The sequence below is a fragment of the Prunus mume genome, linkage group LG8, assembly GCF_029339155.1.
Source record: "Prunus mume cultivar Tortuosa linkage group LG8, ASM2933915v1, whole genome shotgun sequence".
In the NCBI taxonomy this organism is placed as follows: Eukaryota; Viridiplantae; Streptophyta; class Magnoliopsida; order Rosales; family Rosaceae; genus Prunus; species Prunus mume.
Genome location: NC_142705.1, coordinates 4,922,299 through 4,936,045, shown reverse-complemented (window position 1 = coordinate 4,936,045; position 13,747 = coordinate 4,922,299). Strand labels below are relative to the sequence as shown.

Below are 13,747 nucleotides of genomic sequence, written 5' to 3'. Positions count from 1 at the left end.
TCCAATTTTTTTACACCAATCACTCCACTAATTTCTAACTTCAACACTGTTAACTTAAATTAAAAACCAAAATTAATTATTAAAGAGAAATTAATCAGTTACACAGCCTCCACCTACCCACCCCATCGCGACAAGGAGGAGATAAGAGGAGAGGGGTTGCCGCCGGTGGGGTTTGGTGGGGGATGCAGTGAGTTTTTATTTTTCTTTAATATTTTATTTTTGTTTTGTTAATTTTATTAAAAGTTAACATTGTTAAAGTTAGAAGTTAGTGAGTGGCAGGTGTCAAAAAATTAGATTAAAAAAGGAGGCACAAGGAAATTAAAAACAGAAAAATTAACAGAAATAGTAAAACAATGCTATCCCTCTACACATGTTTCTCCAAACAGACCTGTAAATAATCCGGAATAATAAAGAGTTCACACCGTTACGCGCAAAAACACAAGCCAAGCAAACAAGGAAAAAAGCAACTGCCGTTACTCTGACCGTCCCTCGTTTTCCTTCTTCGCAGCTTTTTTTTATTCTTTTTTCTACGCACACGAGGCCTCTCTATATAGATAATATATATATATATATAGTTAAATGATTTATTTTCTAAGTTTTGGTTCGTAATTTCATTTAATTTTTGGTCCGGAAACTCTTCGCAATTAAACTAATTGATTAAAGTTTAAAGCGGATTAATTTATCACCATCATCCTCGCTCTCTTCTCCATTTCGTTTCTTTGAGGAGAAGCAGAAGAACGAAAGCTTTGTTATGGCCGCCGGAGATTTCTCTCTCTGAAATTCTTTCTTGAATTTTAAGGGAATTCAGAGGTGGGTTTATAGTTTTGTATTTCTCTGAGTTTATTCTGTGCCATGTTTGATTTTCTATATTCTAAAGTTGCAATCTTTTCCTTTTTCATCCTGATAATAAATTTTCAATTTAACGATAAATAATTGGTCTGCTGTGCTTGAATTGTATGGTTTCTTGCTGAACATCATCCAATATAGCAAGCAGAAAGTGAAATTTGTTCTCTTTCTCTCTCATTTATGGGGGGTCAGGGAGCTTGTGTAACTGAAACAGCTGGATATAAGAAAGTTAACTGATCAATTTTAAGACAAAGGAATAACGTTTAAAGTTAATAGCTTTTGAGTTTACATCTAGCTCAAGATTATTAATCTTTTGTTTCAAATTTTTGGAAAATCATATGTCTTTGTCTATGTTTATATGTTCGTGTGTTGGAAATTCTTGTAGACTTCAGGAATACTTGTAAAGTTAAAAGCATGGTTGCAGTGAACATCAAAGGTTCAAGATTTAAGTAGGAATAGCATGAAATTAATTGTTCCAGAGTTCCTGCTTTGAATTATAAAGTATCCCTGCTCTATATGTGTTCACAGTTTCCTGTGTTAATTGTACTTGTAGTGGGACAGTCTTGATAATTAGAAATATCAATGGTTTTGCTAATGACTTGTATTGTTGAAGCGTGAATCTTTGTTAATGTTGAATTTTCTGATAGGAGGGAAGCCTTTTAGTATGGATAAAGAGGAAGAAACTGGTAGCCCTAGTTGGGGTGCTTCGTTTTTCGCACAAACGGAAGATGTTGCTAGAGCAGTTGCTGCTGTAGCAGCCGCTGCTACTGCCACTCATTCTCCGAGGCCATCTGTTGTATATTCATCTAACGATGATGGTGGTAATAGCCCACTTAAAAGACTTCAACGCCATGTTACGAATGTGCTAAAAGGTTTCTCACATCCTCCTGAAGTGAAACGTGGAACCTACAATCCAGAAGTTTTGACTAGCCAGAAGCGCCAATGGGCAAGCTTTCAGTTGCAGTACTTGGTATGCAATTTTGTTAATTGGTCGCTTTTTTTTCTTATTTGTGTATGCAATTCAGAAATTGGTTAATCAAGAATCAAAGATGATTTTTTGTTTTATTTTTCTTGTTTACATTGGAACATCTTTCACGTTCAACAGCTATACAGCTATTTCTAATTACAGTCGTTACTTCATATTTTCTTTTAAATTTTTAGAATAGAACAATTTAAGGAAAAATGACAATTATATATGCTCGCTGTGAGTTTAAGGGTCGTATGATACCCTGAGACATTTTTGTTTGAAAGTTCAGGGGTCATATGATGACATTTCTTCTTAAAAGTTCAGGGTTTCTGTATTGTTAGTTTTGAAATACATTCACAAATGAAACAAAATTTCATCCAAAGAGATTCTGTAACACCTCTGCTATTTAAGTGTGCAGGATCATAGGTCTTTAAAGCTGCCGACAAGGCTTTTCGAGAGCATGGTTGTTTTGGGGCTTCACCCAAATTGTGATATTCAGGCACTTCAAAGGCAATATATTGCAAGAAAGCATGAGGGTTTAGGAAGATTGCGCAGTTCACGTAGTAGTCAGAATTTCTCTCGTGTGGAACCCAATCTTGAACCTCAGGTGGGGATTCTTGTTGCCAAATATTCAATTTGTTTGCATATTGACGCTTGCAAGCAATTTGAGTAATGGGTATTAATATTCATTTCTACTTCCAGGTGTTATTTGTTTACCCTCCGGAAAAGCAGGTGCCTCTTCAATACAAGGATCTCCTTTCATTTTGCTTCCCTGGAGGCGTAGAGGTAAGGTGTTCTCTTGATGGATGTTTTGCCACTTGTTCTTTTTAATTGATCAGTTTAATTTTAGGGATTTAAGATTGATGAGCTTTTTCTTTTTTCTCCTTAAATCTATTTAAGAGGAACTCCTTTTGTAAAGCTTAGGTTACAGAGAATGATTACATAACTTGGCTTGATCTCGATGGTAATATTTACAAGGGTAAAATACCTGAGCCTTTAAATATTGGAGATGCTTACCTCATAGGTTTGAATGTATTGTGTTAATGTCTGTATTTGAGAAGAATTTCAGATAATAAATAATTGATATTCTGAATTAGTATGCATATATTGCTAAGGTTTTCGTAGCTTTTATATGGAGAACTTCTTCCGTTTAAGGAAAGTGGGGCCAGTTGTGTAAATATCATAGTGCAATCGCAACTTGAGTTTAGCCTGATTTCTTGATCTTCAGTTAAATAATATCATAGGCAATAAAAGAGACATTATATCAAGTTTTACTTGATTATGACTAGTACTGGGTGAGAGATGTTATTTTTGTCCTATGTGCAGATATTGATTTGTCTTGTTAATTTGTGTATTTGTTAGTTAAGATCTAGTTAGTCATTATGTGCTAATATTGACACCTTGGATGTGAATGGCTTCAGGTTCACGCTGTTGAGAGAACTCCTTCTATGAGTGAGTTGAATGAAATTCTTTTGGGACAGGTATAGTGCTACATTATGCTCCCATAATGTTGTCGATTAATGATTATGGACACTTATATTGACTATGATGATGCTTATTCGCAGGAGCATTTTAAACGGACCGATCTGTCCTTTGTATTCCGGTTACAGGTAAATTATAGCATGTTATGTCTCCAGGACTCCTTTTTTCTTGGATTTTCCCCTGATATGTTTCAAGATTTCTTTATAACTTTAATTCCCTGTGACAGTTGCCATTTGACTTATAAACCCCTACACTAGTAGTGCTGGATGATAGAATCATCACTGCAGCCTGAAAATTATAATTCAAAGAACTTTTTGTCTAGTTGACTGCAATCGTTATTTGAGTTGTATTTGCTCCCACAGAGAAGAAGATTGGTAACAAAATGCGAAGCAAATTTAAGAGGATTGATTGTCTTCGTTATCTTTGATTAGATTTATATATGTTTAAAATGTCATTAAAATTAACAGACGTTAGGTAAGCCTATTTCTACTTCATGTGTATTGTTCCTTTTTCTCTAACCTAAACAGCTTATTTTTTAGTTGTGAATTATGCTCTTCATTTCCTGGATGACCCATTTTGTACAATATTGGTTTGAAGGTTGCTGATGATTCAACATTGTATGGATGCTGCGTGTTAGTGGAAGAGCTAGTGCAAAAACCTTCTGGATTGCTTTCCATGATAGCAGAGAAACATCCTTCTCGCCCATCTTTGAGTCGCCATATATTAACCACTAAGAGATGCTATTGCATTCTCTCAAGGGTTCCCTCATTTGAATTACATTTTGGTGTATTGAATAGGTGTGTTTATGTCATATTGGATGCTTATAAAATGCATATTTATCTCAGTGATTTGCGTTTTTCATTTTCATTTTGAAATGTATTTTAATCCCCTCTAGACTTTCGTATAATTATTTATGCGGAAAATTAATGTGTGTTCTTCTGCTATCTAATCATGCATGAAGTTGAAGATCGTATTATTCAATTGTCTGAGAAAAAAAAAGGAGATATTCATTTCTTAGTTCAGTGAGAAAAAAGAAATTGTAGCAACTTCAATAGAACACATAAAAGCTTTTAACTACCAGTTTATCACAAGATCCAAATTTATTGAGTGACTGGTGCATGGTTTTGTGTGAGAGGAATGTGTATGCTCCATTGTTTGGTCCTATAATTTGACAATCTTCTTTTACTATTTGATACCAACATATAACTTTGCAATTCATCTGTTGCTCAACTTGACTATGTTTGCTATTTCCCTGTAGCATCTTCACAGAAGAAAGGTTGGAACGATTAACAAAAGGTATTGATCTTTTAGATTTAGAAAGCCCAAAGGATTATGGCAATGGCGAAATTTTAGAAGAAAGTACAGAAGAAACTTCACATAGCGTCTCACTAAGTAGTAGAACTGAGGAGAAAATGGTGAATGGAACAGCAGAGTTTTCTCAATCAAGTTTAAAAGATTCTTCATCTGGGAGAGTTGCAGATAATGGCATTCATCTAGAGAATCAAATGCTTGATGGGGATTTTAACGTGTTGAAGGGAAGGGTGATTGAAAACGTTGTTGTTCCAATTGATCCTGAAACCAAGACAGCCAGTTCCAAGAGAGAATCTGATGTTGCAAATGCTGAAGTTTCTGAGGTCTATGTTGATGATTTCTCTGCAAACAAGCAAGCTGGAGAAAGACGATTACCAAATGCTGTTCTACCTCTCCTGCGTTATTATCAGTATGAAAGCTCTGAATCTTCCTCCAGGTAGATCATTGTTGTTCTTTGGTGCCTTTTCACTTGTATTTCATGCTTTTTATTACTTGCATTAGTAGTTATTATCTTTTCTCTCTCTTACTAATTTTTGGAGCAGTGAATTGCACTTTTATCTTTGAGCTACTTCAAGTTGCTGTACTCATGCCATTTATTAGTGTTTTATGCAGTTTTCAGGGCTCTCCTAGCGAGGACAGAAATTTTAGGAGTGATGTTGATGATACAGAGACAGAAGAGGCATCTTTCTCTGGCCAAGATGATTCTGACCTCATTGATATTCTTGAATGGGCTAAGGTGCAAAATGAACTTTTCCTTTTTGAATCTAGATATGATTCTAAGCTCTTTGTAATAAGAATCTTGTGCCCAGGTGTTCTCTTGACAAATTTTTCCCAAATTTTCAGGCAAACAATCATGGATCATTACAGATAATAAGTGAGTACTACCAATTACGTTGCCCTGCTAGAGGTTCCACTGTTAGATTTCATCCTTTGGAGCACTTGCATCCCTTGGAATATCATAGACCAGAAACAACTGTTTTACATATTGCTGGCTCAACCATTGATTTGAGGTCGTGCAGTACAAGTCTAGAATTTGCTGAGGTAGATGGTGATGATAGCTTTAAGAAACTTTCCAATTTGATATGTGGTGGATTTGGTTGAACTTTTGATTGATTATGTCCCAGTTCCAGACATGATTAGTCATTCACATTGTATTGCTGTTGATTATTATCAGGCACAGGGTGCACTCTCGGTAGAGGAGGAAGCAACTGCATTATCAGTATGGGCTATTGCATGCATATGTGGCTCCTTACGGCTTGAAAATGTTAGTTAATGGCTCAACATCACATGAGTTCTTCAGACTTCATTGATTATATTGTTATCTTTTCCCTTTTCTTGGAACTAGTTAATAGCTTGGCCAGTGCTATTTAAAGTTTCTCATAGGTTAACAATGTTTTGTTGGAATAATTTTTTTTTAATCAATCAAAATGGATTTATTTGTTTTGACCCAACAAGGTAAATTTGTTTTGTTATGCTGATAGTGGCGTCTACACTTATAAGCTAATTGAAACTGTAGAACTACTGCTTGAGTAAAACTGGCTCCAACATTTACAACATTTATGAAGTGGGAATCAATTTAAAATCTCCCTCAAAGTAATCATTAATTACAATGTTGTAAGAGTGGGATGATATCCTGCATATTATCTGTGGGTATTGTGCAATGTCAGAATGTTTTTTGTCAGTATATTATGTTGAATATACAGTTGTATGAATGCATGTAGATTTGTGTGTGCCTGCTTCATGTCTGACTTTGGATTATTGATTCTCCTCATACTTCGCAGGTATTAACATTGTTTGCAGGAGCACTGTTGGAGAAGCAGATTGTAATTATTAGTTCCAATTTGGTATGTATTATAAATTATATCTAGTTGGTATTATCAATCCGATGCATGTATTCTTTTTAACTTAATGTAAATTTATCAGAGAAATTTGTTGGTTTTATTAAGATCTTGCCAAATGCATGTTCCAAAACAGAACTGTATAAGTATCAACTGCTGCTTATTTCATAACAAGCTGAAAAAGCTCAACCCAATTGAATTTAGTTGGAGGTAGTAAAGAACTGTATAAGTTAGCCTCAGGCTATAGGTGCAAGTTTGAACTTCCAAAACAGAGTGGCTCCTTTCTCGACAAGTCCCAGCAAGTGGGGCCCAAGGACCAGTTACACCCATTTATGTTGTTTATTAGAGATAGCTTGGCTTAGGAACTTTTTTTGAGTGACACTAGTGTTGCCATCATTATTAGATTGTAGTTTTTTTTATTTATCAAAAGATCGTATTGTTACTGTTTCATTTGCTTATGTACTTATTTTTGGGTAAGCTAATATTTTATAAATACATGTCTAGGATTGGGTTTATTTATAAATTTGTATATTTTAATATGTGTGTGGACTGTTCCAATATTTTTAAATTTGTTCTAATAATTTAGGTCTTTGACTAAGAAAAAAGATCTACAAAAGAATTTACATCAATGCTTTCTGATGTACAGGGTATCTTATCTGCCTCAGTATTGTCAATTATCCCTCTGATCCGTCCCTACCAGTGGCAAAGCCTGCTAATGCCGGTATGTTTTCCTTCTAGCCTACTGCCTGTGAGATTTGTCCCATGGGAAGTTACTTTTTTTAAACATAATAATTTTGTTGCTGTTTTCATGTGAATAACAATGTGCATATACTTTCTAGGTTTTACCAAATGACATGCTGGACTTTTTGGATGCACCTGTCCCTTACATAGTGAGTTCTCAATTTGTTGGCTGTTATGCCTATTAGTGCCATGGATTATGAATTCATGTTTGTTGGTTTATCTGGACTCTGAATTTCCTCAAGTTATTAGTTGAAAGCAAAAAATTTTAATCGTTCACCATATGATTTAATCCTTATCTGTAGGTTGGTGTGAAGAACAAAACAAATGAAGTGCAGTCAAAACTATCCAATGTAATTCTAGTTGATGCAAACAAGAACCAGGTCTGTTGTTTTTTAAGCAGTTGTATTTTTCTACTTATATTGCAGCTCAAATATGTTCAGACTGGTTATTAACCGTATGCCTTACAATAAACAAAGCAGAAAGTTTCTATATATTAGTTTACAATTTCCCATGCATAAGTATTATCTAGTTTGTTGGAATGGCTAGTGTTTATCAAAATGCAAAATATTCCTCTAAAAACAAACAAAATGCTATTATCTGATCCTTTTCCCATTGTGTGATGTAATAGGTGAAGTCACCAACACTACCTCAGTTACCACAACATAAGGAATTATTTTCATCCTTAAGTCCTTATCATGCAAAGCTTGTGGGAGAGAGTTTTTTGGCTAGGAAAAGGCCAGTGTATGAGTGCACAGCTGAACAGGTGTGTTCTGCGTTGTTCTTTTTTGTCCGATTTCAAAGTTTTTAATTATTTTACCATTATTATCATGTGTTTATTTGCCGCATGTAGGTTGAAGCTGCCAAGGGTTTCCTATCAGTGTTAAGAACTTACTTGGATTCTCTGTGCTCTAACCTCCGTTCACACACAATTACAAATGTACAGTCGAATGATGATAAGGTCAGTTTGTTGTCCAACTGTGATAGCTGAAATGCTGTATAAGGATATTTAGGTTTTTTTCACCTTCTTTGGAAGGATGAGTGGTAAATATAATCTTCCAGAAAAATGGCCAGGCACACACACACAGACACACTGTTAGTCATTTGATAAGCTAGACTTCACTAGTAATGATGATTGCTGTAAAAGTTTAGGTAATATATGACCTGAAACAAAGATCACTATATTATTCTCTTACACTGAGGGTGCAATATTGGCTAATGTTATTTTTCAAATTTATTTTTGCATGCTTTCCTTGTGATGGACTAAGTTCTGTTTAAGTGTCAGATATATGGAACCTCAGACTAATACATCCGTATATCATTCACTTTGTACCTTCAGTTATGTTGAATTGATAAGTGCAGATCAATTTGTCAATTCTTTTGAATGTGAAATGCTTGCTTGTATATCTAGTGACATTCATATGTGAATGCACGATCATATTGTGACTTGTCTTAGAAGAATCCAAATGTACTGCTGCTGATCTGACACTGATTTTCTTGTAATTAGGTATCCTTACTTTTGAAGGAGAGTTTCATCGACTCGTTTCCTAGTCGTGATCGACCATTTATGAAGGTGTGTTCCGTGACATAATTTTCTTTTGTTTCTCTGAGTTAACCAAACAGCCCATTGTCTCGATCATTCTGGAGAATTAGCTAGCTGTTGGGATTTTAGTCTTATGTATTTCCTTAAGGTCATTATTATTGTTATCTTATTTTTTATTTTTGCCTATTTTCTGAAAGTAGTTTATAATAGATGGTGTTGGTTTCTGTGTTGTTTGTATTTGGATGAGTGTAGTATAGGATGTCACGCTGAAGACATCTAAGTTTTTAGTCGAGTCATGTAGATAAATCACTGATTTAACCTCCTTTTTCTCTTCATTTTCGAAAGTGACTTGTAATGATTCTTACTTCAATGCTTACTCTGGATGCTCTTTAAACTGTAATACAGCGGAAAGCATACTGATGTTTCCTTTTCCTCCCTAAATGCTATGCAGCTTTTTGTGGACACTCAGCTCTTTTCTGTACATACGGATCTTGTTCTCTCCTTCTTCCAGAAGGAATAGTCCTAATCTGAACATACGCCATGCTGAGGTCTGGCAGTGAGTTATATTTTCCTGTTGTAACCTGAACGTAAGTTCGGTATAATGTCAAATTATTAAGTGACATAATATTCAAGAACTCTATCTGGCTTCTTGAAATGGCACTTCTCTTCTCCAAATGAAAGTTGCCTGCTTCGCGTCGCTGCATTCTGTATCATGATGAACTTGTATTCCAGCATATGAGAGAACTCGCAGAATTCTGGTATCCCGCTTGAAGTGTAAATAGTAATTTTGTTTTATTTACTTGAGTTGGTAAAACATGACTGTTTCACCGTTCCGATTTAATAAAAATTTAGTGGTTGGTTATTGAGGCATACCCGCCTTATGCTGTTGTTCGGTGTGGCAGGCTGGTGCTTAGCTTCTTGGCACATTGGTTTTGTGGGGGCCTTGGTTTTTTTTTTTTTTTCTCTCCCTTGATCTTAAACTAAGTTACTTTGAATGGAGCTAACTGCAACATTTCCTAAAATCCTGCACAAAATTATGCAGAACTTTGTCTCCACCAATTCGACTTTACCAAGTCTTGAAATTTTGAATTCGATAAAAGATATTTAGCTCTCCTGGTTAAGTTTGATGCCAAATCTCATGTATAATTCTTGGAATGCATTCAGAAATTTTACAGGGTAATTAAAAAGAAAGAATCTCATACAGCTTTTGAATGCAGTAACAGTCCAGGTTAAAATATATTACCTTGGAGGGAAGTGAAAAAAAGTCTGTCAACCAGTGGTTGGGGATATTTGAAGGGATGTTTTTGGCTCAAGTGGGATCAATAAAAATTAAAAGGAAAAAGAAAAAGGGGAAAGGTGGGTTTGCATTGCATGTGTTTCAGCCTGCCAGGTGATACAAGAACAGTGCCATACAATACCCTACTTGTGCAATTTCCAAACGTACAATACAAGAATAGTTTCAGGGGAAAATAAATGCAACCAAACATTAGGAACTCTCTTAAATACTTTGGTTTTTTTGTTTTACTTTTAACACCCCACCACCACCACCACCTTCATTGAATACAGTTATATCACTATAATAATGCAAGTCTTGGTCACAGCCAATTCAAAGATGGCCTTCTTCTTTTTTCAAAGTCAACATTTATGTCTCCATTTTTTTCAAACCCCCAAGTCAAAGTATAACTATAAGAGGAAAAGGAAACGCAGAGAATATATTTTTCTCTTATTTGTTTATAACCTTGGTCTGAGTTGTGATGTAATCTAAATCAGAGAAGCAGTGTCTTCTGTTTACAAGTCTTGAACTTTGACTTGTTCCCTTGGTTGGTCAGTCACTTGTATGCTTGCAAACCACTTAAGATTAAAAATAAAAAAGTTCACTTGTATTGTATGCTTGCAAGCCACTGATGATCATGGGCCTGCCTCCTGCCACAGGCCAAGGAAACCCATTTATTGAAGACTTGAAGTGAAAAGTTTCATGTATTTTATTGCTCTCAAGTTCTCAACAAAGTTAGAGTTCTTCTGATAAAAGTTTATGACTTTATAAGCTAAAGTGAACTGAGAAAAGAAGAAAACTCCTGTCCTTTGGATCAGTAACGACCCTTAATCATAAGGTTCAAATCAACGGTTAAGATCTGCACACTAGTTTATAACGCAGGAAAAAAAGAAAAAAAGAAACTTGTCTGAAGAAGAAGAAAGAGAAGAAGACAAAGCAACCACATGAGCATTTGAAACAAAGAAAGCAAGCAAACAATAAGAAATATATAAGAATAATAAGTAAAGTGAGGGTTGCTGTATTTGATCAGAACCCAAAAGCGGTCCTGCTCTGAATCACTGGTTTTCTAAATTTCCGAAATTGAAAAAAAGGCCAGAGTGTAAGTGGGGGGTACTGGGGTCTGAGGTAAAGGAACAGAAAAAGTAAAAGAGTTAGTAGCAGTAAAAGCTCAAACCGTACAATCTTCTGCTCACACAGGCATTAGCTTCAGATACCAACTCTATAGTCTCTCAGACAGACAGATATAATAACACTGAATAATTAAATAATCTTTTTTCCTTTTTGTTTTTGTTTTTCAATTTTTTTAAACATTTACAACTTCTTTATTCACTTCCCTTTAGTTTATGGATTTCTGTGGAGTTGTCAGAGACAAGAGCTGCCACAGAGGCAGAAGCTTAGCTGCAGAACCAGAAGCAACAGAGGTGCAGTCATAATATGAGCACAGAGGAGAGAGGAGAGAGGAGAGAGGAGAGAGAGAGAGAGTGAGTGAGAGAAAGAGGAGGTGGCAATGGCATGCAGCACTGTAATCAGAACCATTAGTTTTATCCATGTACAGAAGATTCTGCAGCTAAATGGTCCCTGAAATAAATATACCTACTCTACTCTCTCTGCTCTGCTCTACTCTCAAACTCAAAGGCCCTCCCTCTCCCTTTACTAATAATATTGAAATTGAATCATGCAAGTGCAGCCCAACCCCATCCTGTTTCTCTCATCTTTTCTCTCTTTCACTGCTCTGTGAAGTCTGAGACAACCAAGTTTTTGGTTTCATATTTTTCTTTCCAATTTGTTCTTTGGAGGAAACTTGCTTGCTCTTTCTTTCTGATTTGGGATTTCCCTGCCTCTTCAATAATAATAATGAGTGGGAGAACCAGGTTTCCTTTTACACCGTCTCAGTGGCAAGAGCTTGAGCACCAAGCTCTTATCTACAAGTACATGGTTTCAGGCATCTCCATCCCACCTGATCTCCTCTTCTCCATCAAAAGAAGCTGCTTGGACTCTCCTCTGCCTTCAAAGCTCTTCTCACACCCTCCGCATAGTAAGCCAACTAGTACAACACATCCCCCCTTTTTATCTTCTCTCTCTCTCTCTCTCTCTCTCTCTCTCTCTGTGTGTGTGCATAGAATGGAACTTTAGAGCTTTTTGAATGAATAATATTTTGGGTTTTGCTTACAAGAAGGTTCCTTGTTATGTTTGTGTGGATTTTGCAGTTGGATGGAGCTGTTTCCAGATGGGTTTGGGGAGGAAAGTGGACCCAGAGCCAGGAAGGTGCAGAAGAACAGATGGGAAGAAATGGAGATGCTCAAAAGAGGCATTTGCTGATTCAAAATACTGTGAGAGACACATGCACAGAGGCAAAAACCGTTCAAGAAAGCCTGTGGAAGTTTTCAAAACACCAATTACAACAAACTCAAACCCATCATCACCAACACCAACAACCATCTCATCAATCACATCCAAGAACAACCCCCCTTCTACATCAACCCCAACCTTCCATTCCCTTTCTTCATCACTCTCATCACTGTCCTCTGAGTCCCACCACACTCAGCTCAACCACTCTAGTTACAATACCAATCTTGATCATCACCCTTTCCTTTATCATCACACATCTTCTTCAAGGCCTCCTGGATTTGGTTTGTCACAGCAAGAAAGAAATACTTCCTTGCTTCTGGACTCTGGTTCTTATCCCCAAGCCAGCTCAGAATACAGGTATGTCTAGAAACAACTCACAAAGTTATGGTACTTATTTTCAATGTGTTTTATGTTATTTCTTTGATTATTTAAGCTGTTCATGGTTAAAATTTTGTTTTGTTTTTTGTTATTCTGGGAGAAGAAATAGGTATGTTTATGGGCTGAAGGAGGAGGTGGATGAGCATGCATTCTTCTCAGAACCTTCGGGGTCTGTGAGAGACTTCTCTGGCTCTTCATCTATGGATGACTCTTGGCAGTTCACACCACTGACAATGAGTACTTGCACTTCTTCATCTTCAAAACAGAGAAGCTGCTCTGCTTTACAGAGTGAACACTCTCACTTGCAGCTTCAGAGCAATATCACTCCTAAACAGCAGAATTACTATGCTTTGGGTAGTGACATGAAAATGGACAGAAATGAAGGAACCCAGAAAACCATTCATCGCTTCTTTGATGAGTGGCCCCTGAAAGACAAAGATTCATGGCTTGACTTGGATGATAAATCATCAAACAGTGGATCAGTTTCAAACACCAGGCTCTCAATCTCCACTCATGACTTCCCCGTCTTCAGCTCAAGAAATCATAATGGTACTTACACTGTTTATTTTCAGTTTGTCAATTAATATTCATTTGTTTTGAGTTAATTAGCTATACTGTTCTTGATTGTTCAGACCCAGTTGTGATCTTTGTCTATTAAGTTCATTTTGTTTGGTTTTGCAGATGACTGAGTCTCTCTCTCCAGTACTGGTTTCTGAATCAAAGGCCAAAAACTGTACTTACCTCGTGTGTCACTTTAATTTTGGTGTTTGGGTGTTTGTGTGTAAGGTCTAATTAGAAATTGACCATTTTCTTTTATTTTATTAGCTGAATGTGGTTGAATCAGATTACTGTGTTTTAAATGAAGGATCCTATGTCTCTGGCCATCTTGGTTTCATGTCCTACTCTACTTCATATAAGAGGTTCCAAATGAGTCAGCCAAACCTGTTTTATTTTTAGGCTACCATTTTGATGTTTTGTTTGTTTGAAATCATAATTGAGGGGACCCAATGGACCCAGGATTT

The 13,747-nt window shown here is 36.2% G+C and overlaps 2 protein-coding genes across 6 annotated transcripts; both read left to right on the top strand.

The window, feature by feature from the left end:
- The first annotated feature begins 539 nt into the window (after positions 1-539).
- On the top strand, positions 540-9,595 carry LOC103340573 (DENN (AEX-3) domain-containing protein). Of its 3 annotated transcripts, none has more exons than XM_008243998.3 (19): positions 540-810; positions 1,494-1,816; positions 2,232-2,420; positions 2,516-2,599; positions 3,235-3,294; positions 3,379-3,423; positions 3,893-4,092; positions 4,554-5,042; positions 5,219-5,342; positions 5,450-5,647; positions 5,781-5,870; positions 6,388-6,450; positions 7,091-7,165; positions 7,284-7,334; positions 7,488-7,565; positions 7,814-7,948; positions 8,036-8,143; positions 8,690-8,755; positions 9,177-9,595. In XM_008243998.3, exons 2-19 carry the CDS (start codon positions 1,511-1,513, stop codon positions 9,243-9,245), a joined length of 2,430 nt encoding a protein of 809 aa, XP_008242220.2. In that variant the 5' UTR covers positions 540-810; positions 1,494-1,510; the 3' UTR covers positions 9,246-9,595. The 3 variants fall into 3 exon arrangements, with proteins under 3 accessions (XP_008242220.2, XP_008242219.2, XP_016651867.2); XM_008243997.3 differs by having other exon boundaries at positions 5,207-5,342; XM_016796381.2 differs by lacking the exon at positions 540-810 and having other exon boundaries at positions 1,675-1,816; positions 2,225-2,420; positions 5,207-5,342.
- Positions 9,596-11,337: 1,742 nt separating this feature from the next.
- On the top strand, positions 11,338-13,620 carry GRF6 (growth-regulating factor 6). Of its 3 annotated transcripts, none has more exons than XM_008243996.2 (4): positions 11,338-12,033; positions 12,206-12,704; positions 12,829-13,274; positions 13,407-13,620. In XM_008243996.2, the coding sequence occupies exons 1-4, from the start codon at positions 11,853-11,855 to the stop codon at positions 13,412-13,414; spliced, it is 1,134 nt and encodes a 377-aa protein (XP_008242218.2). In that variant the 5' UTR covers positions 11,338-11,852; the 3' UTR covers positions 13,415-13,620. The 3 variants fall into 3 exon arrangements, with proteins under 3 accessions (XP_008242218.2, XP_088898673.1, XP_008242216.2); XM_089042547.1 differs by having other exon boundaries at positions 11,369-12,045; positions 12,835-13,274; XM_008243994.2 differs by having other exon boundaries at positions 11,369-12,045.
- The last annotated feature ends 127 nt before the right edge of the window (positions 13,621-13,747 follow it).